General features: G+C 40.5%; 1 protein-coding gene across 2 annotated transcripts in view; it reads left to right on the forward strand.

Annotated features, from left to right (window-relative positions):
* The first annotated feature begins 914 nt into the window (after positions 1-914).
* UBE2E2 (ubiquitin conjugating enzyme E2 E2) overlaps positions 915-24718 on the forward strand; it is a 218475-nt gene continuing 194671 nt past the window's right edge. The window contains exons 1-3 of one of the 2 annotated variants that reach the window (XM_040548298.1): positions 915-1101; positions 4901-5089; positions 12985-13035. In XM_040548298.1, coding sequence (XP_040404232.1) covers positions 4914-5089; positions 12985-13035 — 227 coding nt within the window. In that variant the 5' untranslated portion in view covers positions 915-1101; positions 4901-4913. The remainder of the gene's footprint in view (positions 1102-4900; positions 5090-12984; positions 13036-24718) is intronic. The other variant, XM_040548299.1, reaches the window with a different exon arrangement.

The following is a 24718-nucleotide window of genomic DNA, read 5'->3' on the forward strand; positions in this document are numbered from 1 at the left end:
CAAAAAGGGGGAAATATTTTGACTCCTCGACCCGTGGCCGGCGTGTTGGCCGAAGCCGGGCTCGATGAAGTAAAAGTTGACACAGCACAGGTGAGCTCCACTTGCTCGCTACGCCCGGAGCGAAGCAGCGGCGGCGGCCCAAGGCTCTCCCTCAGCTAGGCCAGCGGAGCCGGCTCCCTGACAGCCCCGGGGGCTCTGCCTGCCCCGGGGGGAGCCGCTCGGGGGGCAGGCGGCGAGCTTTGCCCCCGGCCTCCCCTCACCTGGGCGCCGCCCCCAGCCCCCCGCAGCCCCCTTGAGAGCCCCGCGGGGCGCTTGGGCACCGTAGGGGGGGTCCCGCGGAGGAAGGGCCGCAGCTGGGAGGTCCGGGGGGGGGGACAAAGGGCGAACAAAGTTGGCACCGCGCGGCCCCGCGGATGCCGCCCCCTGCCCGGGGTCCGAGCCGTGCCGTGCCGAGCCGAGCCCAGCCGTGCCGACCCTGCTCCCCCGTCCCCCCCCCCCTCTCCTTCCTGCCCGTCCCCGCTGACCCCGCCCCGTCCCCGGGCTTCCCTTTAACGCGCGCTCCCGCGGACGGCTCTTCCCCCCTCCTTTCCCTTCCCCCGCCCCAACCACAGCGGGAGCGCGCACCCCCTTCCCCCATCCCCTCGCCCAAAGCGCGTTCCCGCGCGCCCCTCCCTTGAGCGCCCGGGCTAATTGGCTGGCGGGGGCGCGCGCGCGCGCGCTCCCTGCCTCCCTCCCCCCCCGCGGAGGGAGGGGGGCGGAGAGAGAGAGGGAGAGGGAGAGCTCTCGGGAGCGCGCGCGGCGGAGGCGTCGGCGTCGGGGGCGCGCGCGCGCGCGTCCTTGGCGGCGGCGGCTTCACTTCTCTCCGGGCAGCGGGGGCAGGAGCGGCGGCGGGAGCAGCAGCAGCACAACAGCGGCCGCCGCGGCTCGGGGGGGGGGGGGGCAGAGAGAAGAAAGGGAGCGGGCAGCGGGCAGCCGGGGCAGGGCAGGGCAGAGCGGGCTCATGACTCAGTGACCGGCCGCTGCCCCCTTCCCAGCCCCTCGCCCGGCCACGGATCGTCCCGCAGCCCCGCAGCAGCGAGAGCGACCCGCGCTCGCCCGCAGGTAGCAGCCCCCCCCATCCCGCCCCGGTCCTGCTCCCCGCCCCCCCCCCCCCCAAGCCTTCCCCCCCTCCCCATCCGTTTAACGGCGACCCTCGCTGCCCACCTTCATCCCCCGTCTCCCCTTCTCCCCGCACCCCCGAGCGCTGCCCCCCCTCCTTGTCACCCCCTTTCCCACCGCTGCCCCCCCCATCCGGCCCCATCCATCCCCTGGCTCCAGCCTCCATTGCTCCCCGGGCCCCCCCCCTCGCACCCCCTCCAACAACTCTCCCCTCGCCCCGCTGCCCACCCCCCCACTCCCTCTCTGACCCCCCAAGTCCCTCCCCCCCTTCTCCTTTCCCCCCTTACCCCCCTCAAGAGCCCCGCTCGCCCAACCCCCTCCCGTGCCCCCGCCGCCTTCCTCTCGCAGTCTCCTCCTCCTCTTCTCCCCCCCCGGCTCCTCTCCCTGCCCTGCCCCGGCAGAGGTGCGGGGAGCACCGGGGGTGTCCCCCCCACGCGTGTGCGGGGCCGGGGGTGGGCCCACGGGGCTGGGCTGCCCCCGCGCTCCCCCCGCTCCTTTGCGCTTCCTACTGGAGATGGAGGAAGGCGGCTGCTGCTGCCTCTGCTCGCCGCGGACCCCGGAGTGCCCAATTTGTCTCCGCTCCTAGGAAATTAGGGGCGCCTTGGGAAGGCATCATCGCCAGCTCGGCCGCCCGCGGGACATTGCCCTGCCCGCCGGCTCTTTTCCCTCCGCTTGCCCGGCAGGGCAGGGAAGGGACGGTCCCCGCGGCAAAAAATGACAGGGGCCGGCTCCTTGGGACCCCCACGGCTCGCAATTCACCGTCGAGGCAGCGCTTGTAACCCCCGGCAGTGCTGAATCATCCCGCGGGGTGCTGACCTCGCAGCCCCCTCCGGCCGCCCCTGGGGTCCGGGGGGGTCCCGGGGGTCCCGATCCCCGCAGCCCCTCCCGGCACCCCGCAGCCCCTCGCCCCCTGCCCCTGCTCTCCGGCTTCAGGCGGCGCCTCGCGTTTCTCCGCCTGGCTTCGTGGCAGCGAAATGTTTTCCTAAAGCTCTCATTCCCCGCTTGATTTATTTATTTCCCCCCCCCCCCCCCCCCCCCATTTTTTTTTTTATTCGTACCTGCGTTTGTCTCTTCAGTATGACCGCGTTTCAAGTGTCTGACTTGGGGCCCTTTAAAATGCACTTCGCCGAGCATCCCTGGAGCTGTGCGTTATTGCTAAAACTGCAGATATCGGGAGGAGAGGGCATGGCCAGAGTTGTCTGGGTGTCAGAAAGGGGAACAGAGAGAGGAGAAGAGGGGGGAGGGAATAAGAAGCTAGCCAGACATCGAGTGACAGATTTAAGCATTTTCTTGCTGTAAATGCTAGCATTACATGTTACTGTAATTATATGCTCTGGGCTACTGTTACAGTGTTTGTCTGCTGGATAGTAACCTGAACTTATGAAGTGATACAGTTGTTTTGGGATAATAGTAATATTTATAGCCGAGATTATTCGCAGCAGATGTCCTATGCATATAGGCTTCATTAAAAATGCTTTTAACTTTCTGGCCTGCAGTGTTAAAGCATATGTATGTCGTGGAGAGAATTTTCTCTTTAAAATTAAACGTATTAAGCAAAGATCAGAACTAAAATCTAAAGTAAATGAGGGCCATCAAAAGCTTTATTAAAAGAGACCAGATTGTGTTTTAGCTATATGTAGAAGACTGGAACCTACTATTGAAATTTCATTATAGCTATTAAGTGCATATCTTGACTTGTCAGAGTACAGTACTTTTGTGTTTTATTACCTCTAAGTCTTCTGTTTCTTTTATCTTAACATCTGACAAGCAGGATCTAAATATCTAGATGTTAACCTGTGTACATATGTGAATTGTGTTAATATGTTGTAGCTGTACTGTAGGGAAACATTCCGCTAAGAATGAACAATTTCTTAATTTTCGTGTTAGGAATCAAACCCGCCATTATTTCAGTTATCTCGTGCAGGAGGCTGGCTGTTGTGTTTTAATATAAATTAATACATGAAAATATAGTTCAAAAATATTATCTCAAAAATGAAATCCAAATGTAGCGTAAGCTGATGAGGGGAAAGCTTGTACTATATCCATCACTTACTATTTCTTCTAGCGTCTAAACATTTTGAATGTTTCAGACGTTCAGGTTTTCCTTTCTGTTTAGCTTCATCAATTAGACCAAAAAACCCTTAATTCCTCCTGAAGTTAGTTGGATTGAGTTGTGTGAATAATGCCTGAAAAGATTAGTTCTTCCACTCCACGCCATGTGCTGGTTGATAGCATCAGAGTTTGGCAAGGCTTCTGCAGGATAGGAGCAAATTTATTTTGTTATATGCAACTGTAACACTTAGGCCTTTTTGAAAAGTGCCCTTTTTAACATAACCCTGTTGGCATTGATGTTACTTTACTTTTCCTTTTCTGCCTCTTTCCATAAATAAGTGCAGGGAGACAAACTTTGTTTAATCCACTGAACAAGCGTGGCTGAGTCTGAGCCTGCAATCTTTTTATTCTCCCTGGAGAACATATTAAAATGAATAATTGTCAAGGTGAATGGTTATGTTCTTAATTGTGATGGTGTCTGTACATAGGTAAAAGGAAAAGCAAGTCGAAGTTCACAGCAATTTAAGCTCTGTGTGTATGAGAGAGCAAACTCCTGATTCAGACAGATTCGATCAGAAAAACCACCCAGATACATGGGGATTGCGTGGGTGTAAGCTAGTAACGTTTGGGCCTGTGTGCTTTCAAGGTGGCTCATTTATAACAGAGGAAGATAGATAAAATACATCTATAAGCTGTGGATGTGGCCTTAAAGGAAGGACAGTGTGTGTTTTTCTTTTCTTTTCTTCCTTTTTCTTTTTTTTTTGGTGAAATTTTCTAACAGTCATTGCCACCACATATGCTAATTTACTAAGAGTTTTCCATGGACATCTGCCCTTCATTAGAGCAGTTTGAAGAGTCATGACAGCTGTAACAGTGGGCTTGTAATTCCTCATCTGTCGGCATATTGTTATACTATTTAAAATGAAGGAAGAAATGAAAATAGCTAACTAGTATCAGAAGCATGCAAATAAAGTGTTAACTTGACTTCTGGAAATATACTGAGATTTCTTGTAGCTTGTGTTCCCTGACAGCTTTGTCGTCTCATGTCGCTTGAACAGAATTTGTCAGAAAAAACTTCTTGCATCCCCTACCAGCGTGCTTACCACTCTAGCAGCGTACCGTTGCAGTAAACACAAACAGATCTGTGTTAGTGCCTTTTGGTTCTGTGAATGTTTCCATCAAGCATGCCAAGATGTGGATTTTGTAATGTGGAAACCCACATTATAGACTTGGAAAGAGCCCACAGGTTTATTTCATATGGGATAGCAGGGAGTCTTAAGATAGTCATAGTTCTCGGTTTTTAACAACTGTGCTGGATGTAGACTGGTGGCGTGGTGATGAGAAAGTTAACTTATGATATGGCCGAGGGGTTGGAAAGTCTCATTTACAGCAAATGGTATTATACTTGCACAATCATGTTTCTTGCTTAACTACAATAACTTATGATTTTCATATATAGAGAGGATAGGTTTATTATTCACTTGTTATGGGATTTAAAATGACCAACTCCTGAATTATTGTTAGGATTTTTATGGCAAAACTCTACGGTACCTCAGTAATCTTAGTACTGAAATGCAAGCATTTCTGTATGAAGGCCTAAATCTTGTGCCCTATTTCCTTAAGCGTTGCAAGAAATACTGTTGGACGGTTTCTTCTGAAAAAGCTAACTTTTGTTGTTTGTGTTTTTCAGTGCAGCATCTGCCATGTCTACGGAGGGGCAGAGAGTTGATGATAGTCCAAGCACTAGTGGAGGCAGCTCTGATGGAGATCAACGTGAAGGTGTTCAGCAGGAACAAGAAAGGGAGCAAGTTCAACCCAAGAAAAAAGAGGGCAAAATATCAAGCAAAACAGCTGCTAAACTGTCAACTAGTGCTAAAAGGTACAGCGTTCTGTTTCTTTACCTTTCTCATTTTTTAGTTGGCCATCAGATGTATGTAGAGGTTCAGTATATTCATTCTCTTATTGTTTTATTATAACATTATTGTGTCAGTGTAATAGTCTTTTGAGGCTGGTCACAATAATGAGACCTGTATATTTTTTTCCTTTCTTTGACAGATTGGCTCTTTCACATGGTTTTAATAGTAGCTTGCATGATAAAAGCTGACATTTTTTTATTGCTAGTAAAACTCAGACAGTTTTGTAGCCTTATAAAATATATCTCTGTATGTGTACGTATGACTGATGTTGAAACTTGTCAGTGTAACTTACAGTTAATTAACCATAAACATTTCAGACAGTTCAGTAACTCAGCATGTTAGGACTACCGTAATACCTATTGCTGTAAAGTACTGCATTTCCTTTTCCCAGATGGTCAGGTCAGAGATATTTGAGTGAACAACAAATGCATGTTGGTTTCATTACTTTAAACTGTGGTCTGTTTTAATACCCATTTCTTTTCCGTCTCTTTTCTGCTTGAGAGGAAAGGTGGATTTGTGAAATAGCTATTTAAATTATTCTAAACTATCACGTCAATTTCCAGATAATGACTGTCATGCTTGGACCAGCCAGAGGGAACTTACAGCTTAGCATTGCTCCATCAGTACGTGTAGGGGTGTTAGTCCAGGCAGCAGAATTCTAATTGGAGTACAATGATTGTAGTTAAACGCTTCTAAAAGAATCTGGTGAGACCAATTCTGCAGACTGTCCTGATGCAGAATTCCCAGATCCTGTTTTTCACTAATTTAAGGCAGTGTAAACTGCAAGAAAAAACATTGGAGTTGTGCCACCATGGTAAAGGAGAAGCATCAAGGCCCTGACACTGTAATTTATAACACATGCTCATAGGAAGAGGCCATAAATGCCGGTGTATGAGCATGTGTCTACATCCCATCAAGATTCAAGCCTGTGTCTTGGCTTAGTCTGGCCCTTACCATTTGCTTACTTCTCTGTCCTGAACTCTTCTGTCTTTCTGGTGCAGTGGAAAACGCGTTTTATCCTGTTTCTCTTCTACCACAGGCACCTGCCTTACAGCTAGCCTCTGTGAGGCCTTTGCTTTTTTTTTTCTTTTTCTTTTTTTCCCTCGTGAGATGTTTTCTCGAGACCCATTCCTACTATGATGCTGTTTGGAGATTACCTAGTCATGTTGGTTGTGGGATAGCTGGCAACGTTTCTTTTTGTGACTAAAAGAAAACCAAAATGAAACAATTTTCACTTCAAAGTGCGATGTTATTCATGTAGTTAATCCTCATAGTCATTATTGTTTCTGGGCTTCTTCTCTTTTGCCTGCTTCCTGCTATTGTTATTTCACAATATTAGGAATATTAGACTAGACAGGATTTTTAAGGTCATAAAATCCAGCTTTTAACATCTTTAGTAAAGAGTCTCTGTATTCTGAATTTTGTACAATGCCTAATGTGATGGTGCCGCAATTCTGACAAGGGCCTGTGGACACTATCCTATTAAAAAATTAATAACGATATGTCAGAAATTGGTCTATTAATCTTAGCTTTGTATCTTCAAAGCTTAGAGCTTTTATCAACACGCATTTCACAGTGATAAAATTACTTAAACCTTTTAAAGTTTAATCGTATCTGCTTATGGTTCTGCTGAAACTAATTATACCAGCTGCTGACATCAGTATGTTTGCCAGTTAGGCTCTAAAGCAAGTTTCACATGTTTACTAATATTGAAGAAAAGCCTTTGATTCTGCATTTTAAAGCTGAGATGATTTTTATAAATATGAGAGTTCTGTAGAAAAGGACATAATAAATAACACTTTTGGAAAAAAAATGTGTTTTTAGGAATGCTGGTTGTCATAGCACTGTGTAGAAATCCCAGCAATATAGTCTTTATAGTAGTATAGTGGTTTGTTTGTTTGCTTTTTTTTTTTAATAGTAGTATAGCTTTTTTTGTAGTATTCAGTAGTTTGTGAGTGTGTTGGAATAAAGATAACCTTTCCATAAGCATTCTTAATCTGGTCATGTTTTCATGTTACTTGTTGTTTTTGTTGTTTGCTTTTTAATTAAAATCACTAAAGCCTGAAGAAAGGAAAATCAGAAATTAGAGTATAGATGAAGAGGAAGGGAGTAACATCAAGGAAGGAAAAATATATTGTCACATATTGAGGATTCTATGCCTATGTGGTTGTTTTATATGGACAGTTTCTATACTACTCATTTTTGTTCATTAGAAATGAACAATATTGTGGGACTAAGGCTACATTCCTTCAGTTGGAATGTTTTTTGTGGCCAGGTTTAAAAAAAAAAAAGTGATCTTTTAAAAATTGAAACAAACTGCAGCAATTCAGCTGTCCTAGTGGGGAAAAAAGACTGGATATAAGCTTAGTGATGTTTTCCTTCACTAGCTTTGTTAACTGTGGTTTTGTATGGCATTACACTAAGGTGACAATAATCTTCACGTAGTTAAGTGTCAGCCCTGCTGAAATCAGTGAAAACCCCAAACAGCAGAGCATACAATAGTTAAGGCTTTTGTCAAAATTCCTTAATTTCTATTAAGAACAGAGAGTGCTAACAAGTTAAGAGAAAATCTTTCTTTGGGCTTTAATTCGCAGACTACAGGCTTGGTTCTAACCTGAATTTGGAAGCCACGTTTTCACACTTGAAGAGCTTTTTCATGCATATGGAATTGTAGTCACAGTAGTTTTGGATTACATTATGCTACCTAGTGTATATAGGATTAGAATTAAGATTTGTGCATTTGTAGTTGGAATAATTCTGTTCTGCTTTTTATTTGCATGTTTGTGTAGTCAATTAGATTTACTTTCAAAGAATTTCCAGTAGTATTGACTTTATATAAGTCAAGATTTAGCAGTGCTCTTTCTTTCGCTGTGTAAACATACGCTGCTACCTTGTCTTGCACAGGAGTGTACTACACCAGCAATTTAATGCTTTCTAAAATGATTTTATTATGAAGGATATATGAGACTGCTTGAATTTGTATTTAAGTCACAGCAATTTTGGTTTTCTTCTGTTAGCATCACCATAGATGGCATCAAGAAGGCAGAATGCCATCACAAGCTGCCCTTCTCTGTTAATAGTTTTAAGGCTAGCTGCTATACAGGTGTAATAGCTTACAGCATATGTCGTACAGTGTGCCGGTCCTTCAATTTTCCTCACCCAAAGGGCATCACCCTAAATAGCAACCTTTCTTACCTAACATGTCAAGATTGAGAAACTCACTGCATATCACAATTACAGTTCGGACACGGAATTGAATTGCTGTCCTTGAAAACAGCAGGCATCTTGTTACCTCTTAAGCAGCAAATCTTAGCCTGACCTTTGGATTGAGAGAAGTGTAACCATTCTTGGCTGACACAGTAGCTCAACAAATAAATGTACTGTTTTGCTTGGCTCTTGAAGTTGATAGTTGAAAATCTGTCAACTTTAGTGTCCAGTCTTGGATTTCTTTTTATAAATATCTGTACTTAAAATGAATTGTGAACTCTAAAACTTTAGTTGTAGGCTTTTCCTGTTACGTAGAAATAGCAACTAGGTAATGGATTAAACTTGATTAGAAATCAAATTAAAATGAGCTGGTTTTTTTCACCCCCTTTTTTTTTCCCTCAGAAGTTTATCACAGCACTGTTTCAAGGAATCTAGGAATTACATTTAGCATGTTGAATATGGTGGAAAAATGGAGTGCTTTTTCTTATATGAAATATCGTTGTCATTTACATATGCATCTAATATGAAAGAATGAGTATTTCTCTTCTTTCATCATGAATCTAACCATCTTTGGATAAATTTCATGCTCAGTCACAGTTTCTGTAAGATTAAAATTTATACTAGCAATTGCATTTCTTTATAACATGTTCTTCAGTATGGTGCATTGGTTCACATAACTTTTATGCATAAAGAGGTATGTATTTTAGAAAAGTAGATGTGGTAAAATAGGTTATTGTTATTAGTCTTTTCTTGCTGCTTCTCCTATGAATTATATTGGGGAATCCTCTAACGTGTTGAGTTCTCCCTAAGGTTTAGAGAACTTTAACTGTTTCAAGAAGGAAACACCAGATCGTCCCCCTAGGCTTGGAACAGCAGTAAATATATGTCTGTAAGAATTAATAATATCTGAAATCCACAATGTACTCTCATGCTTCTGAATTTAGGGGTAAATTAACCTTTGCACTATTTCTTGAAGGCAAGTATGCTTGTTCTTTCCCATTAGTAAAGTGAAAGGAAAACACAGTAATAGTAATTTTATTTATTTATTTATATATATATATATATGGAGAGAGGGAGACAGGGGAGACAGGCAGAGGTCAAATGACTTCTTTTAAGATCAAACAAAGAGCATCAGATCTGACATTGCAGATTAAATGTCCTATGTGTACAGCTCAGGGCTTTGATTACCACAGAGACTTCTCTTCACTGACCCACCTCCTCCCATCCCCCAAATATATAGAGTAGACCAGCATGTCATTAATTTAAATCTAAAATGTGTGTGTGTATAATTATTTTAATTTAGAGTCCTTTTTTACTCGCTGACATAACAGTACTTACTGAGCCAGAAAATCCAAAGAAAGAAGTGTCAGAGAGGACCCTGCAAAAAACGTCATGTTGCCAGAGGCCACACGCTCTCGCGGTGAACCCTCTGTGGTCAGCAAAGGAAATGAGGCACATCCTCTCCTATGCCAGATTCTGAAGACAACTCAATGGAGATATGAAACAAGTGCCAGAGCAGTGGAATAACTCATGCAGACAAAGGCTAACTTGCGCATCGGAGGTCTCTGTCAGTGCAGGGCTCTCCGGGATGTTATCTGGTGATTTAATTGTAACTTTGAATGCCGTGACATGTGAACAAGCTATTGCATGTCAGCCACTCTACAGAAACTGTTTATGAATGTGCTCTCAGCATGAATGCAAGGTAAATTAAAGTTGCAACAAAAGAATTGTAAGGTGTATATATTAATTTCAGTCTGGATATGCCACAGAGGAGGAGAATAAGCATGGAGTACTTGTTGAGGAGTAGTTGATGGACAGTATCATATTAATGTTGCAGCTTGTTTGTGTAATAATAATAATCATGAATGAAACATCTTTTTATCTTAGATGCTTGCTAAAGCAATTAGGACTTCTGAACAAAAATAGAAAGTATCATCAGATCAATTTTTATTGCTTGAAGCAGCAAGGTGTTTTGTTCTTGCTTTCCGAATCACGGGAAAAGCTTGATCTAGGATTATTTTAGTGCTCTTGGCATTTGAAATTAGAAATTTTTTTGTTAAGCTAGAACAGAGGGAGAAAAAGAAAAAGCTCTGTACCCATTTCTTTTCAGAATGGAAAGGAAATGGACTAGGATTTAGGAGGATGATTGGAAGGCTTTTGATCTAGGGCTTAAGCTACACTTGCCAATCCATTCTTGATGTCTCATGGGCTCATTGTAATGCAATGAAATATTAACTGCTCCTATTATTATATGTAAAGCAAAAGAATCATCCCTGACTCTGTGGAAGTTCAATACCATCACTCGCTCACTTCCCAAAAGGCAGAAAAAACAAATCAACCCATAAAACATGAAATTGAAGGAGGTTTCATGCTATTTAAGTTTTCTGTTTTGAATTTGCGATAGCGTAAATTTCAAAAACATGGTAGAACTATGTCATAGACAGAAGAAATATTTTCAGTGTCTCCCACAGCTGTAAGATCTCTCTTTTAAAAGGTGTAAATTGTTAGGATTGTTTAAATCCAGTGACTTTTTAAAAGAAACATAAATGTTTGGTGTGCTTAGACTTCACTAATGAGATTTTTCTTTCTAAAAAAGGTGTTGGGCTTGCAGCATTACTACAATGACTTACTGCAAATATTGATTAAGCAGCCTCTGTTTGTATCTTTACAAGAAAAAAATATAGATACTTATTGGTAAAATTCTACTTCCTGGAGATGTAAATATTTCCATGAATAGAATAAACAAATAAACATTGAATTTGTTTCTCTCTACAGGAATAACTGGTGTTTGTATGTAAGGTTAGGATGGACAGGGGTTGAAAGAAAAGCTAATGTGTCTGAAAGACTGTTTTTAATCTTTTCAACTATGTTGGCTGGTCTAATAAAAGATTATTACTTCTACCTAACAATCTTGCCGATGTATGTCCTAATTATTTCAGAATGTGAATGATAAAGAGTTGGAATTTCTGGTTCAGGCCAGTTCCTCTACTGCTTTCGGTTTGTTGATTCATTACGGCCATAAAATCAACACATACTGGCATAAGGGGAATTTTGATAGTGGCTGTGAGACTCCTTAGCATGTAAGGTTGTATTTGGATCTTGACATTACGTAGAGAATTAGTGTAAACTGCTCATTTCCATGTTATATGTGCTAGTATATGTGAATGTTTATTTTGAGATACTTTTTTTTTTCTGTATTTATGTGCAAGGTGGGTGGCAGTCATTTTTAACAGGATGTGTGTGTACTTCGCATCAGACCTGAGATTTTTGGTTGTGGCTTGAACACCTATCTCAGGAATTTGAGTGGTGTTGTCATTTAGGTTTTCTTTCTTAGCATGGGGAATACAAGTACCCGTAGTACATGAAGTCTTGAGCAGGAGAGAGGGAGAAGAAAATATGGAGGGAATGCTGTCTTTCTTTTCCTTCCTCCTTCTAAATGTTTGTGTTTTTGCCCAGAAATAGCAGCCTATAAGAAGGCCTTGGGGCATAGTTTATAGGGAGAGTGGCCATTGCAGTCCTGCGTATGGCGCTCTGGCATATCTTTGGCAAATGTACAACTCCTACAAGCTCCTTTGGGAGCTCAGTGAACTCCTACCATGTACACTTGCATTTTTATGGAGTGGGAGATACTGACTTCCATGGAGATGCTGGTATAAAGAAAAGGAGCCATATCACCAGATGTGGTGCAGATTAAGAATTCAAGGGCTTGGCATGGTAATATAAGCCTTGTAGTACCCAGAAATCCATAAGAACTGCATTGCAGTGCCTGGAAGAACAACGCCAGCAGGGTGCCAGTAACAAGTGAGCACTGCTGTGTCGGCCTGCACTAGGCCAGTCCAGCCTCAGGCCTGTATCGGTGGCTGGGAGGATGTGGCCGAGCACACGCTCTCATGTTTGCGGATGATGGTGAACTGGGGGGAGCAGTTGGTATGGGCGAGGGTAGGGCTGCTGCTCGCAGGGACTTAGGCAGGCTGGGTTGACGGGGGACTCAAGAAATTCAACAGCATCCTGGCTGCGTTAACTGGAGCATAGTCAGTAGGTAGAGGGAATCAGTCACCCACCTTTACTCACCACTCGTTAGGCTGCATCTGCAATAACCTTTCCAGTTTGGGGCCTATTAGTACAAAGAAACGGAGCATGTTCAGCAGCAGGGGGGCTTTGTAGCAGCCCCCCAACACCTGCAAGGAGGCTATGGAGAAGGCTGGACCAGGCTCTGTATGTCAGAGCAGGGGTGAGGATGACAGACAACAATGTTGTACTGATGGAGCAAAAAAACTCAACTGCACAAGAGATATCAAGCTAAATATTCTGGAGAGCAAGGCAGAGGGCTGTGAGGCATATAGACAGAGGGTAAATGGAGAAGTAAGGTGTATGAGAGCTGAGAACCCTGACCTCTAGGAAAAGCAGGGTTTTGTAGGTTGCTGTGCATGGAATAACTCATCCGATATTTGGGTGCTCATTTAAAAAAAAAAAAAAAAGTTTGTTTTTTAGCATCTTGATCTCAAGCAGTTTCATGAAACCTTATAGCATCAGCTTTCCATTAGAAATGTTAAGAAATATTATTATTAATTACTGCAGAAATGTTTATGAAGTTGAATGAAATATTTTGCAAAAATAAAGTCCTGATGCCTTTTTTTTTCTTCTTCTCAAGAATTCAGAAAGAACTTGCAGAAATTACATTAGACCCTCCTCCCAACTGTAGGTAAGTTCACATGGATTTCTTTTAATTTGAAATATGGAAATGGAATATGTGGAATTGTGGAAAATACATAGAGGCTGGGGGTAACTGTATCCACTCCTTTATGCTAATGAGCAGTTTTGGAATAAAAGATGACAGATAATGTTTGCCTACATACAAAGAATTGATGTGACATACTTCCTGGTAGCAAAAGTAATGGTAAAAACTAATGAAAAATATGACGTGTTGATAGATACAAGGTAAAAATCAAATCATCTCTCATTTGAGGTATTAAATAGCATTTTTTTTTGATTCTGTAAAGTGTAATTTTGGTGGCAGTTACTGGTGTGTTTGATTCCTTTTTCTTGCAAATTGTTAACACACTGTGAATATAATGGCGAACGAAAAATGCTACAAGCGCAAACTATTATTAATCTTCTGACTGTGTTTCTGGTGATCAATTATGATAGTGGAAACTTCCTGAAATGGTGGCTATCATATGCTTCTTAATAATTACCACTTTTCTTTTTTTTAATATTTTTTTTGGTGAGGTATTTACTTAACGGCGTTTTTTAAATCTGCTTTGAAAGGAGTAATGAGGCAGGCCTAGAAAACCTCATTGCTTTGCAGCTGGGGTGGTGTGTGGTTGTTTTCAGATGTCTGTCCGGGGCTTCTTGCCCATCAGCTTGAGACGTGGTCTGTGCAGGGCATGCACGACGGCTGCTCGGCACTGTTTGGTGGAGCCGTGCAGTGGTCCTGCTGGCAGTGAGCAGTCGGGCACAGGGCAGGTGAGCAGCTCCATCCTGTCCTGCCGCCTGACTCCAGCTGATGTGGTGGCTTGCGTTTGTTCTATCGACGTGGTAAAAGGCAAGATTGATAGAAATGGCTGATTGCACGCAGCTTTTGTAATGAATCCCAGTATGTTTCAGTATCGAATTAACTAAGCAACTGGTAGTAAAAATGACAGTTGGCTTTATTGTTTTGGTTTCTTGACAAAAGCATGTGTGAGAAAATATTCTAACAAGATTTGATGTGGTTGTGCTGGGTCTCAAGATGTAAGTCAAGTGGCTACATACTAAAGCACTGCATAGCAAAGTAGCCTTGCAATAATAGCATTCAAAGAGTATTTCAGTCAATTAGGATGAACGGTTCTTTGCTAGATGAAATATTTTAATAGCTAAGCTGTTCTGTCATACTTACGACTGTGTGCGATTCCAATCACTTCAAAGCTGTTTCAAACGGCAGGTCTTTTCTTAGGTGTTGATGACTGATGCCTATTAGTGGATTGATTTGCTGAGATGAATATAAAACTTCAGTCTGTTGTAGAAGAATGCGTATGTCTTTGAACTGAGTCTAGAAGACTTATAGTTTTTACAGCAGTAGCATTTGTTCTGGTTTTCTGAATCCTTCCCTTTGTAACAAAGCAGTTGTTTCAGTATACAAAATACTGTTGTTTGCTTTTCTTTTGCTAGCAAATGTAAACTGAGCATTGGCTGTCTTAGTAGAAAGCCCTTTGGTGACTTGCAGTTTAAAAAAAAAAAAGTGAGCTGCAGATTTCCTGTTTTGCTTTGTTTTTGAATTATTTACACTAATGATAAAATAGCAATGAAATGCACTGCATGATGCTGTTTTGCAAAATCAAAAAATTGTATCTAACTTAGTGTCTGCTGTGATCCTGATAGATAACCATTAGTAATTTTACTATTAGCAAATATGTTTTATAGTTGATTCGGAATTACTTCATTTAGTTTTATGCTCTGTTGACACAATCTAAACAGTGTTTTCATTTGAACTTCATCTATTTTCTATTATAGTTAAACATTACGAAATAAATACATCAGCCAGACATGGTTCTTTAGCATAATGAAGAAAGCCAAGCTGCAATAGACTATCTCTTACCCTAAAGTATTGACACATACTTTCTTGTTTTTAGTAGAAGTTAGGTCATTGTTATAAGTGGTGGTATCTTTTCAGTTAAGAAGTTACATTTCATAAAAATAAGTTCCTTACAAATTAAGGCTGCTTGAAATGGTTGCAATTCCAGCCTCCCTTCACTGTGTCCTTTTTTATTTCAGTGGGGAATTATATATATAAAATAAATCATGCTTGGGCAATAGCTATCCGATAAAACTCCAAACTAAATGTCACCAGATGCAAAGGAAAACGTCATAATTCACGAATACTATCTAAGCAGGTTTTTAGGAACTTTTGATACTCAGGATATTGAGCTGAATTGGAACTTGGGTGGAATATCGCAAGATATGCTGGAAGACTTCCAGTTAACTACAGCAAGCCAAACCTTCGTGTTTTCCTCTTTTTGGGAGGAAAAAAAAAAGAAAATGGAACAATTCCTCTAGTACAGTAGCATCTCTTAATGGCATGGTAGGCTACAGAGTCGATACAAGCTCCAAGGGAGTTGCAGCTTCCACTTCTGCGGCAGCTGCAATGTTAACACTTCCCCCGCCTCATCCCCCAAAAAAGAATAGGCTATATAATCTTCTTGTTTGCCTGAAAGACAAAAAAAAAAAAAAAGTCTTGCATGCACATGTGCTTTGTAATGGGCAGATTATCACTGCTGTGACTTGCAGCATCTTTTTCCAAAACTATGGAAAGCTGTGTATTTCAGAATTAATTAAAAAAAAAAAAACAAAACACCTATCACATTCCTCTTTAAAAGAGGATTTAATCTCATAAGAAGTCAGGGTTGCCTGTTTCCATCAGTAATGTATTTTGTATGCTGTAGTTTGTGTTCTGGCAATAAAAGGAGTCCTATTGACAAACTTTGGATCATTCCCCAGGACTGAGAATATATAATGTACTAAGTGTCAGAAAGTCAGGTCAGGGGGTGTGTGGGAGTTGAGCGGTGTAATCATTGCTATTTTCGGAGGAAGGCATGTAAAATAAAGTCTGTTATACATCACGTTTTACAGAAAGAACTGGATGTTTTCTGGTGTGTGTTCCCCCCCTTTTGTGCAGAGCTTAATTTACTGTCAAGGAGAGTCATGAATGCTAAGCAGGTACGTTTGTATTTTAAATCAGCAACATTGTGACATTTTAGTTTGTCAGGAAACAATATAGCTAAATTGTAAAGATTTTGCAGCCTGCTCTCTTTTTTTTTTTTTTCCTTCTCACTGGAACACCACAACTTGATTGCTGAAAATGTTGCGCATCTGATACCTCAGAGTAATACATAGTATACCTTTTCTCACAGGTGATTAAAAAAAAAACAACAAAACACTAATCTTTCAGTATCATTTTCATATGTTGCACTGCTGGAATATAGGACTAGTTGGGAATTCCTGTAGCTAAAATAATGCCATTTAAAACTTTCCTATATTTTGAACAGCATCTTGTCAAAGACAGCAGATATCAGAATACACCTATCGTCAGCATTGTATACTATTTCCCTTCTTGCTAGCAAGAGAACATCTCTGTGGCAACTAATACCAATTGGTTACATGGGAAAATAATATCTGGAAAGCATTTCATGTATTTTTAGCTTCTTTCAATCTGAACTTAACAGCTGGAAACAAGGAGAGCTAGCATAAAGCGAATAGCAGCTCTCTGTGGACAACATTTGGAGCAACTGCTCAGAATTGTCCTATTAAGTCATTGTTGTTCCCCATCTTCCTCTTTGTGTTTTCTTTTGATGTCCTCTGTGATAGGTGTCACCGTCCTTCTCTTTTCTGTGTATTTACTGCAATTCTTTTTATGTGTATTCATTTTATTTCCTTTTCCCTGGAGCGATATGGGTGATGCTTGAGGCTCAGAAATAGACTTTAAGCAGCTGTGTAGCTTAGTGGACAAAATGACTGATACATGTTCCAAAATAATCAATTTAACACCCTGCATGTAGCTTTATCTCTTCTATTCGTTTGGAATCATTACATTAATTCATTGCTTCTTATGCTGTCTGCAAAACTGACAAACAACCAACATATCTGACTGTCGTATTTCAGCTCTGAAAGCCAATCACACTGAAAAGATTGCTAAAACGCAGTTCTTCTTGGGGTGATGTAGAGAGGAGTCAAGTGGAGCGGGAAAATTATTTGACTTGGTTTAGGGGGAGAGGTCAATGTGCCTCATGCATGCCTCTTGTGCTATTAATGACTACATTAAGGCTGACATTCCTGTTCAATATTGCTCTGGCTCTGTTTTTGTTAAAATGGTGAGGCCATGATCTTCACAACTCTAAGGGATTACGTGAATCCCGTCGATCTAAGCTCTTCTCTTGGGGCCATTTGTTTAAGCTCTTGCCTCATAGTACTTTAAAGCTAAGGAGATGGCACGTGTCAGGAGCAGAAAACAAACGTTAGCACGATTTCATAGGAAGACCAGAGGGAAAGGACTGTCAGCATTGCTCCCCAATGCAGAGTGATAGAAGTGCAAGGAGTTAGAGCAGTAGGTATGGTCACTATCTGTCATGCTACCCTGGCATACCCGATTCTCCTTCATTACCTCTTGCTCAAGGAGATCTTCCACTCTTCCCCATGTGCATACACCCATCTCAATCATGGATGCTCACATTGCTTTACAATGTGAGCAAATAGATGCCTTACTGTTTTTTGATTCGGTTTTGTTTGTTTTGTTTTAGATCTTGTGCTCATGACATCAGTTTCTTCTGGTAGGGGTTTCATTGAAGGAGAACCTGGGTGCCAAATTCAAGTGGGGAAAAAAAAAATCCCTCAAGATGTAGCAGCTTATATCTCTATTTTAAAATAAACTGCTATCAGTGACTTTGATTGTTTTAGTTAAGGATGCATCAGTTTGTTGCCATAGGCACATGACTGTGATGCATGTGATGCTAATGTGTGAGCAAGATGAAAACTGGAATAAGGAATGCTTTCTTTGAACATTTTTCTTCACAAGCATTTCCAGCTTCCTTGGCATGAATCTGGGCTCTCTTCCTGTTACGTTACATTACCCGTGGAGTTTACCTTCTGCCTATGTAGGCTTACTTTAATCTGCAGCTAATTTCCTATAACCTTTTAGAGAAAGTGTGACACAAAACTATATATAACTTCTCCTGGCTGGACCTCTTCAGAATTTATAGCAAATAGCAAAAATTCATCAAAAAGATGAGCCTCAGAGCAGTGATGTTAACGCACAGGATCCCGTTGTTTTAAATCTATGAGGTATCAACATTCATTTGAGGGTAGAAGAATGAATGTAAAACCTTTCTGAGTGCCATTGCAACTGCTTTATTTTTTAATGTTGATTCCCTTTCTGCTTCAAAAGCAGCAAGGAACATATCCTAAGAACAAGTACATTGATGATTGCACTGGGATTATATTTTATAATAGCAACTGTATTATATTTTATCACTTGAGTTTGCCTGTTTTTTTATAACTATTATTTTGGATTTATTACCATGATATCCTGAAGTACCTTGGATGAAAAGGGTCAAGTTACATTTTAATATATAATCTTTTAATTCCTTTAGCTATTTTCTTTTAGGACAATGCAGGAAAGTGTCAGTTGTGCCTTAAAGGCAAAAATATGCAGCTCTACTAAAACATATTTTAAAAAAATATCTAGTTTTGACTGTTGAAATGACCTTTTGATGGAGTATTGTTCTTGAAGTATCTGTTATTAAAAATAATGCATGCAAGTTTCTTTTTGTGGGTTTTCCATGTGTCAAGATGCACTGTACTTAAATATCTAAAATATAGCTGATGTTTCTTAGTGATCTGATATCTTGGAAAATGTATGTTTGAGATGAAAAAGTACTAGACAGCACTTTGCTGGCCACTGCCCTTCCCTTTCATAGGTGTAAGATAGCAAAGAAACAAATTACATATTTTTTTTTAATTTAATAAACTAAAATTTGAATCTCCACTTGAGTCATTTTCTGCTTACTGTAGAGGGGGTGATTTTAGGATTGGCTAGAGGCAGCCCTCAAAAGCTGCAGGATCCGTTGCAGGCATTGGTGGCTAGAAGCCTAAGCAACTCTTAATGAAGACCACTGGGGAGAGAGGAGGGGCGGGGGGGAGCAGTAAAGGGATCCTGCCACTGGCTGCTTGCCAGAACTAGCAACTTCACTCACCCATGACAAAACAAGGAACAGGCTGACGGCACCCATGGGTACCTCCCGGTATAACAATAGCACTGTATTATTCCCGTCAATTCTGCCAGTTTTCCAATGGTGACCCCTTCTCTCCTAGAAGGAAAAGAGAAGAGAGAACTGTATTAGCAAAGAATGAAAATAGTTCAGCAAGCATTGTGTTAGTGTACATTTGGAAGAACAAGGGGATGCCATAACTTATTCCCTGGAACAGCTGAGCCAGGAGTATGGGTGGAGATTTGGATGTAATGAGGGGTCATGATGATTGCCCGTTCTTTGAAGCAGAAAAAGACATGCAAGTGCCCAGAAAGGAGTTTATAGGGGACATGGAAGGATCCTTGATATATGTAGTGTGTTTAGTGTACAAGAGAATTAAAGCTCTAGTTTAAACCCAAGTATTGGGAGGGTGGAGTGGATGATTATACCAAGGGTAAAATAAAGTAAAACAAAAAACCACTAATATTTATGGTGCAGAAAATTCTGAACAGAGAAATTTTTCTTCCAGTGGGTTTATATCTGGTTCAACTTGTCTTTGTAAGCTACCCTGTTAGGAAGTATAACAAGGACAGTCCTCAATGCTTTCTGGTCCAGAATTTTTCAGACTACCTTCCATAGACATTTCTTTTGGCCTCTTTTATTTACCTGAAGAAAAACTTTTCCTGCCATCCTGAACGTGGTTTATAGCATAAAAATGATATTGTATGCATATGTTTTTGTAATCTCTTCAATACAGCCATCATAAAACACCAAAAACCAACGTCTCCCCACCAAAACCTAAAATAAGTGTGTCAAATAAACAGTCATTGCTTGCCAGCAAGGGAAACAAAACCATGTTGGCTGAGACTTTGCCTTGTTGTTAGGAGACTTTGTAAAGAAGTAGTTATATTTGTAGCTTTTAAATTGTTAGCTATTTCTGTGGTGCTTTTTTTCTAAATGTAGTCTAGTGTTTTGTATGAAAACCACATAAGAGTCAATTTCTTTGCAGAAATTTGATAGAGCAGAGTTATTTGAAAGTGACTGTAGTAAGTATTGTTGCACTGAACAAGCAGTTACTTACATTTCATAATAATCATGTAAGAAACATGCTTTTATTAGCAACTCATTACCCTTTAGTAAATTACTCATTATTGAATAAATGGGGGAAATGGAAGGTACTTTGTCTGTTGGTTAGGACTGACAGCATTACTGATAATGAAGTATTTGTTTCCTTAAATAAATGGCACAATCTCAGAAGCGCCGAATGCTGTTGAGTTCAGTACGCCCACATTTGATCAGAATTTGAATTCTGATCTTTAAAGTAATACTGTAAAAATATTTCCTTTTTAAGAAAACTTTAAAAAGGCATGTAAAAAAGTCATGTTATTTCCTGAATGCTGTTGTGTATCTTTTATGTCTGCCAAAGAAAAACTAATGATTTTTTTTTTCCCTTGGGAATCTTAATAAATAAATAACTAAATAAATCTCTCAGTTTCAACACCACGATTCTGCAGCTTTTTAACAGCTGTTAACTTGCATACTTTATTCTTTCATCTCTTTGCTTGTTTTGTTTGTTTGTTTATTTTTACATAGGCATGACATTCTAAGGCAATGCTGTAATTTGTCTTTTATTCTTGATATACGCCAAATGTTTACAGATTTACAATTAATAGTCTAATGAAATAGTTTTCCAAAATCTCCTAGCAGGCAAGCTGCAATTTAAGAATAAAAAGTCATGAACTAATAACAGAGCATACTTTAAAGCCTTTCGGAAACAAACTATGAAATTGATCTGGGTGCTGTTTTCTTGGTGTGCAATAAAACTTATTTATGCTGTAGTTACACATTTGCAGCTTTGTTACAAGCTTTTTGGGGTATCTAATTGGCTACAGCTTTGAATCATATCATGACACATGCCAAATGTTGCTAATTACAATTAAGATATCTACTTGAAATAATCTTTGTTTTCATTTTCTCTGACAATTTATTTTTTCACTTATTTACATGCCTTTAATTTTTCATTTTAACAGTTCTTGCAGCACTTTAATTTATTTTTGTTTCAAAGCTGTGGAATTGGATTAAACAGGGTTTTTTAAACACTTCCATGTTGCTTGGAAAGAAGCCAGTTACTGTGTATCGGCTTAATAGAAACCATGCTTAGCAGCGCCTCGCATATGGCAGCTCGTGTTTGTGTGGTAAGGCATTATGTATTTTAAATATTACCTTTTATGTGATAGTCAAATTTATGCCAGAATCTGAAGTTTCCTCTGATTAATGTTAACAAAAATAGCAGAGCGCCAACTGTTTCTGTTTTTTACAGAGAAATATGTAATTAAATACATGATTTACTGTCTGCTATGCACAAAAGCTGTATTTATGTGGCCTTTATTAACTTGAGATACATACAGTGCCTCGAGAAGGCTATAGGTGAGTGATAATATGCTTTCTTGATGTTTGTAGCCTTTTAATGCTGTAAACATTGTGGAGGCTGAGATGTTGATTCTCTAGCTAAGACTAAAATAGAAGGGTTTGTACCTAATTTAGGAGATTGAGTTATATTTGAAGAATAGGCTGTGTACTGTTACATCAGTTACTCTGAGTAACACCTGACACAGCTGACAACTTAGAGCTTACATCTTTCATGTTTATTTTTTAAGTTTAAAGCTTAGCATAACAGTTATGAAACCTGGACCTTAGTATGGCCTTTATGAAATTTAGAGCTTTTAAAAGCATTTGTTCTAAATTGCCTGAATATAGATAGTCTTCTTATATAAAATCCAGTAGTGTCTCTTCATACAGAAATTTGTTTAGCTGAAAATGATGATATAGTTCAGTGGAGAAATAGCCAAAAAATTCATTCTTTTGAAATTATTGCATTCCTTTTAGTATAGGTCCACTTTTATGAGAGTAGGGCTTTTTATATGTTCAAGATTAGATGATATTCAATTTAACTTTTGTTGGGGAATCATCGACAGTAATGACCACTGAAAATCTATGTTCTGAATCTAAGAAAGGTGATTATCCTTCTTATTATAATTTTAAAACTGCCAAAGAAAATTCTTTTTTTTTTTCCCCTATGACACCAGGGCTGTATTTAATACATCTGTCGTAATTACATGGGTAATGCATAAAAACATGTAGTAACAAATTAGATTTATTTTACATTTTACTGTGTTCTAATTCGAAAATGACAAAATAAATGTTTTATTACACTAGCTTGTGATTAGTCTGCTAACAAGTAAGAAGGCAGTGTCTAGGACTTTATACTACTGAGCAAAAGAGAGATTTTTGAGTCCTGTTTTACCATAGATGTGATCCAGAGAACTTAAAAATGCTGTGCACATATTATTTGGTACCTTGGGTAGCCTGCATAAGACAAATAAATATATGTATTACCTGTAAAATTAGGCATGTTATATCCCTTCAAAATTGTATGGATAGCATGCGAGTAATGCATTTAATTTCAGAGAAGTTTATGAATGAAGTATTAGATGAAGTATTAGATGTCTGCCTAGCACAGAATTTCAGATTTCTTGATTACAAATAACTGGTTGTTAGGCTCATGGCTGTGGTATTTAGGTATTTGCAAACCTGAAAAAAAAAAAATCAGTTTCAAATGTGGGGCTTGCAGCCAGAGTGGCTTCACAGGAAAGCCGGTTTCAGAATTAAGGTTAATGCAGCACTAGTTGGTGTAGTAACAGAAAGTAACAGCGGGTGGGATTTGCTAAAGTTTCTAGGTTAAGCCATTGGCTGGAGTTAACTGGACTTAATCATTGCACAGAAATTTAGCTGAAGTCTCCAGTGTGAAAATGAACCGTTCCCCTTATTTCAGATTTTGCTGGGTAGCTTTGAAACAAGTGGCATTCTTGATTGAATTGCTTTATAGAAGCATGTCTGGCCTCTGACTATTGGACAGGCATTAGCATTGATCCACGTTATACTGGGATAAGTTCACTTTTCTGCAGCAAGCATTGTAGGAAACATCCTGACTTGCTCATTCACAATTCTTTGTGGGAGCATGGGCACTGTTATCTCCCACCCAGGAGGAGTGGCTTTGGCTGGGTCAGCAACACACCTGCTTACACCTAATCTGCCACAGTGCTTGCCAAAAATGATCTCCTGGGGTCACTTTGTGCCGAAGGTACAAAGAGCATGTTCTTCATCTTGCTTCTCTCTTTCCTGAGGTTCTTGGATAAGGTCTGCTGTAATTTGGCTCAAAGGTAGTAGCTATCTCTAGGGGGGGAGGAAGAAAAAAAAAAAAAAGAAATAAACACCAACACCTGCTTGGCCCCCAATTAGCTGTTTGTCTTAATTATTTGTGTTCCGTTGCAGATAAAATAAGACCTGTCTATAAACTATTTGTGAAAGAGAGCTTGCTTCACTGCCATATCTTATTCACAGGGATGTCCTGTCGGTAGCAGTGAGAGCAGTAAAACACTTTGACACGCAGTGCGCACGTTACAGAAATGAAGCGTCATATCAAAAATGGCTGTAAACATTTTCGCAGTCCCTTGTCATTGCAAGTTTGAAGGTGGGAAATTTTTAGAGAGGATGACTCTATTTTCTTCCTTCCTTCCACGTCTGGGGTGCCTTAGAAGGGAAGAAGCATCTATATAATGTGGCATCACAACAGGCTGTTGTGGACACAACTACTGTAATCTGTCTATCTGGGTATACCCTCCACAGTCTGATCTGGCATTAACTGAATTATAGGTCTTCTGATTTGTAAGCTGTAGTTGTGAACAAAAAGATCAGGTGATCAACGCTATTGTTGGGATGGGAAACTGTGTAGCTGATAGGCGTCACGTTATCAACTTGAAAATCTCATTTGGGTCTGGAATTACTGTATTGTAAATCAGATTTAAATTCATGATTGAAGTATAATGACCTATTGCATTACAAACCTCCCTGAGAGATACTTAGTTAATAATGTATATTAACTGTGAGTGTTTAGGCATACATGTATGGCATACATTTTCAAGTAGCCACAAACACAGCCTCAGAAGCCCACAGTGTGAGGGCTCTAGGATGATGCATTTCTAAACTGCTCTGCAACAACCTGCTTTGCTCCTTGCTGAACACAAATAGCTGAGGGATGACAGCTATCTCAGTTTCAGTAGAATCTTTATGATTTATATGATAATGATAATTCTATTCAGCTGCCAGTACAGAGCACTTTGCAGACTGATATCAAGGTTAATTGTCACTTTGAGAAGTGAAGCACAGTCTGCCAACCTGATGCTCTGCTCAGCTGAGAAAGATAATTGTTATTCAAGTAGTATTTAAATGAGCTCAAATGCTGATAAATATACAACCAAAATATTTTATTTTTTTCCTCTCATGTTCATTCACTGTGCTAAAGAATGAGGTCATCACTGTGTATAAATATCACTAATGGACGCCGTAGTAAAAACATGCTGAATATTTACAGAACTACAAGGAGTGGGTTTCCCCCAGTGTGGGCTGTGGGGAAATACTTTAAACTTGAGTTCCTCTTGTCAACACATCCTAATTTTTTTATGTCTGTGGTTGCTTTTTGCAGCTATACTGTTACCTTATATGTGGCTTCTTATGCACTGTGACTTGACCTTACCAAGGCATCTGGGAGGTCATAATTTGTGCTGTGCCTTGCAAGTTGTTAGCATTACTCCATGTATTTCATGCTGG

This window comes from Cygnus olor, chromosome 2 (genome assembly GCF_009769625.2).
Source record: "Cygnus olor isolate bCygOlo1 chromosome 2, bCygOlo1.pri.v2, whole genome shotgun sequence".
NCBI classification, from domain to species: domain Eukaryota; kingdom Metazoa; phylum Chordata; class Aves; order Anseriformes; family Anatidae; genus Cygnus; species Cygnus olor.